This window comes from Galeopterus variegatus, unplaced genomic scaffold (assembly GCF_000696425.1).
Source record: "Galeopterus variegatus unplaced genomic scaffold, G_variegatus-3.0.2 Scaffold9451, whole genome shotgun sequence".
In the NCBI taxonomy this organism is placed as follows: Eukaryota; Metazoa; Chordata; class Mammalia; order Dermoptera; family Cynocephalidae; genus Galeopterus; species Galeopterus variegatus.
In genome coordinates, this window is record NW_007735562.1 from 70,417 (window position 1) to 74,717 (window position 4,301).

General features: G+C 46.0%; 1 gene segment (V, D, J or C); it reads left to right on the top strand.

Moving 5' to 3' along the window:
- LOC103609308 overlaps nt 1-3,826 on the top strand; it is a 19,561-nt gene extending 15,735 nt beyond the window's left edge. The window contains 1 exon segment of the V gene segment in view: nt 3,732-3,826. Within this exon segment, the coding sequence occupies nt 3,732-3,826 (95 nt within the window).
- The last annotated feature ends 475 nt before the right edge of the window (nt 3,827-4,301 follow it).

Here is a 4,301-nt window from a genome sequence, read left to right on the forward strand (position 1 = left end):
TGTCAGTGTCAAGACCCTTGTAGCCACGTGTGAGCAGCAAGGAGGCCAGAAGGAGGAGCTCTCAGGAGGAAGAGCTCTGAGGCCTGGGTTGTCTGGATTTCACAGTTAAGTTCGATGATGTCTGTTCCACAAGCTTCGGTTCCATCTGAATGTGCTGGGCCCGCATTACTTTGCCAGGAGTTGCATTTCTGCAGAGGTTTAACAGGTAACAAGTATAGAGTTTAACAAAGGAAATACAGAGTAAGGAGAACAGAAATACAACAATTCCAGTTTGTATGATGGTTTTCAGCCATGAACATAGACGTAAGGGGAACAAACTAAATAGATCAATGACAACATGAAATGGTGAGACTTGTAGCCATGTGGCTTGTTCTCTTGTTTGATGCAACTAAGTCTCAGCTTCCCTAGAGGAGTTTATCCAGATACAGTGTGTGGTACCAGCAATAGCACAGACACAACCTTGCTCAGCTGATAGATAACAGAGTGATATTATTATCTAAGACCACCCCAGAAGAGAAGTTGAGCACTGTTCAGCAGCAATACCATTTATAGTGGAGTCTGCAAGAATTCCCAGGGTAGCAGGTACATTTCTTATCGTTTCTTCGTTCATGGCTATGACACACCATGGTGGAAAATATCTGCCACAGGAAGCAAATCCAGAATCCCAGAATTCACCAGGTAACTCATATTTGACCTTATGCTTAGTGAGAGGGGGCTGGTTCAGAGATTATTCCAGTGATCAGTTTCAGGTCTATTATGCATTGATAAGAGAGTAAATATCCCGATCCACCTTGTGCTCTGGTTGTCCAGGTGTCTAAATACCTGAAGGCCCAGAATGAGATTTCCCAACAACAAAATTAAATGTACCCCATAAGAGCACAGACAATTCTTCTGTCTGTGAATTTTCTGTATACTCGAATAATGGAATTGAACCAAGGGTCAGTTGTATTACTAAATATTGTAATGGCCCCTCCTTTCAGAATTGCCCCCAAAACTTTTTACATATGTTAGGGAGCCCAAAGGAACATTGTAAAGGGGATGACCCATGCCACATTTCTAGGTACAACTATGGGAACACCACTTTGAGTACATGAGACGGGACAGGAGTTGAAGGTGGCTGAGAAAGTTTAATCCTATAGGACGGTCCAGGGACACAATCTGTACAGGTGGTTGGATCTGGGATATTGGAGAAGTTTGTTACAGGTTAAGCTAGGGTTAACAGATCAAGGTTTCTGGTGACAATTTTGACAATCAACAAGGTCTCCCCTGTGAGGACATACTGCAAAATGCAGATAAGGGCCTTGTCTTTCTGGGAAAAAGAGGGAGAAAATAAAGTAAGAATTGAAAGTAAGGAAAGATTATACGGGCTTGCTCTAGACATCTTTGGGAAAAGTCTACTTGGGGGCTGTCTGCTTCAAACCCTGGAAATTTTCAGGTTTAATTCATTGAGAGGAGTGCAGGTCCATTCGGGACGTGATGTTTTCTTTAAATGAAATACATGTATCCAGGAATGAACTCCTTTAAGTTTGGTTGTACAGGAGTTGGTCAGCAGGACCTGGTGTGGAAATTTCCAGCAAGATTGGAGGGAGTCCTTTTGCAAATATCTTTTCCAACAGACAAAAATCTCCTGGTTGTGGATTATGGTGCTTTAGGTCTTTGTCTCCTAAAAGCAAACTGTGGAAAGATTGTCCTACCAGAGTATAATTTTAATTCATAGCCTTAATTATACCTTTACAATACTGAAGCATTTCACCTTTGATTAATTTTGGGGCCAGATGCATGTGATGTCTAGTAATTATCTCAAAAGATGAGAGCTTGTGTAATTCCCAGGGTGTATCTCTTAAGCTCACGAGCACTCATAAGCAGGGCTTTTGGCCATTGGCCATGGCAGTTGTAAAGTTCCATAAACTTTTGCAACCTGATCTTAAGAATACTACTGGTGTGTTCAACTAGTCCAGGGTACTGGGGGTGAACAGCACTGTGGAAATGCCGTAGACTGGCCATAGAGCACACACTTGTTTCAAAACATGTCCAGTAAAATGGGTTCTGTGATCACTATGAAGCTCGAGAGGGGTACCCCAAATAGAACTTATCTTCTCTAACAGGACTTTAGCCACTGTTGAGGCAGGGGCCCATCTGTATGGGAGTGCCACCCAAGATGAAGACCAAAACATATTTGAATCCATGTGTGCAAGGTAGATGGATAAAATCCATCTGCCAAACCTCGAATGACCCACTTGGGAAGTTAAAAAGGCCAAGAGCTGGTGAGCACCAGCTCTCCAGGATTGAATTTAAGATGCGGGGACAGACTGAAAAGCATTTTTGGCCACTTTTCCTCACCACTATTGTTGCATAAAATTTATTGTCTTTTCTGTAGCCCAGTGGTTTAATTCACTTACAGTAGTTAATAATGGAAGCTTCATGGAGTCTAGAAGGATAGGTTTTTTATTTGACCTGCAGCAGAGTTTCACATTATCACTGAACCACCAGCCATTATTTTGCCTGTTTTTAAGGAAATATAAAGTACTGTCCTTGTTTCATCCTCCTGAGTCTCGAATCCCAAACAAATTAACAATGAGATCAAGTTTTGTGCTGGATGCAAAAGCCATGTGCTCACATCTCTGGAGCAGTGTTTCTGTAGTCTGAAAATTAAGGAGGGAGCAGGTAAGTTTGTAACAGAATCGGTGAACACCAGGACTGCCTCCACCATGGCCCACAGACACATTCCTGTCCAAATCATGAACCCTCTGCACGTGTGGGAACTGCTCAGCCCTGTGGCAGGCCATGAAGGCCTTGGGGACACCTGACCCTCTTCTTCCTCCTCTTGCACTGAGTTTTGCCACCCCTGGGCCCTGCAGCAACCAAGCTCCCCACCTTCCTGTCTTCTCCTAGGGACACGGTCTGGCAGACAGGAGGAGTTCATTGCTGGGGACACTGATATTCTCTCGCTTTGTGGTTGTGAGTTGCTCCTCAATTATTTCAATGCAGATGGGAGATGAAAGAGATTCTTTATCATTTCCTCTCTCTATCTCATATGTTCATGGGAATTCCCTGTTCTGTTTGCAGTTGGACTTGGAATGTGAAATTTGAAGCAACCAAAAATGTTAATGTCCAGAGCAAGAGAAAAGAGTGCCTGCCATGTACTTCTGTGCTGCATGGGACGGACCCACAGCACCAGAGGTGCCAAAGTGTCCCATAAAACACCCTCTCTTGAGCCTCTGCCCAACCACATCCGTCCCATAGGAACAAACCCAACAAACTCCTCACGGGGCTCGCAGCTTGAGCCCTGCCTGCTTCACAACACACCCTGAGCTTTCCAGGAAGCTCTGTTGGGTTAACGTCAGTGCAGGAGGAAGCATTCCTGACCATGATGTCACCACATCTCCATCTAGCACTGCTTCCCCGTGAATTAAGGTTTTCTGAGGGAGTGAGTGGACACAGGCTAAGGCCCCACTCATCTCATCACCCAGAGGCTTCCACCGACTGTGAATTCCTCAGGCTGAGGGAAGGATCTCACATGTCGTTACCACGATGCCCCTGTAATATAACTATTACTTGTCCATTTTACAGACAAAGAAATGAAAGCTGAGAGAGTTAAAGTGATTTTCAAAACCAAAATGACTATGCTTTGTTTACGGCAGCGGCAGCGGCCATGGCAGTGACTGGAGGCGGAACGCGTAGGACGACGTGGTGGCCGTGCTGTTCGTGCTGCTGGCGCTTGTGCTGCCCAGCATCTGTGGAGACTCCTCGCCTGACGGTGGAGGACTACTGTGCACATGCCGTCATTCCTGTTGTGGTTGGCATCCTCACGGGGCTCGCAGCTTGAGCCCTGCCTGCTTCACAACACACCCTGAGCTTTCCAGGAAGCTCTGTTGGGTTAACGTCAGTGCAGGAGGAAGCATTCCTGACCATGATGTCACCACATCTCCATCTAGCACTGCTTCCCCGTGAATTAAGGTTTTCTGAGGGAGTGAGTGGACACAGGCTAAGGCCCCACTCATCTCATCACCCAGAGGCTTCCACCGACTGTGAATTCCTCAGGCTGAGGGAAGGATCTCACATGTCGTTACCACGATGCCCCTGTAATATAACTATTACTTGTCCATTTTACAGACAAAGAAATGAAAGCTGAGAGAGTTAAAGTGATTTTCAAAACCAAAATGACTATGCTTTGTTTACGGCAGCGGCAGCGGCCATGGCGGTGACTGGAGGCGGAACGCGTAGGACGACGTGGTGGCCGTGCTGTTCGTGCTGCTGGCGCTTGTGCTGCCCAGCATCTGTGGAGACTCCTCGCCTGACGG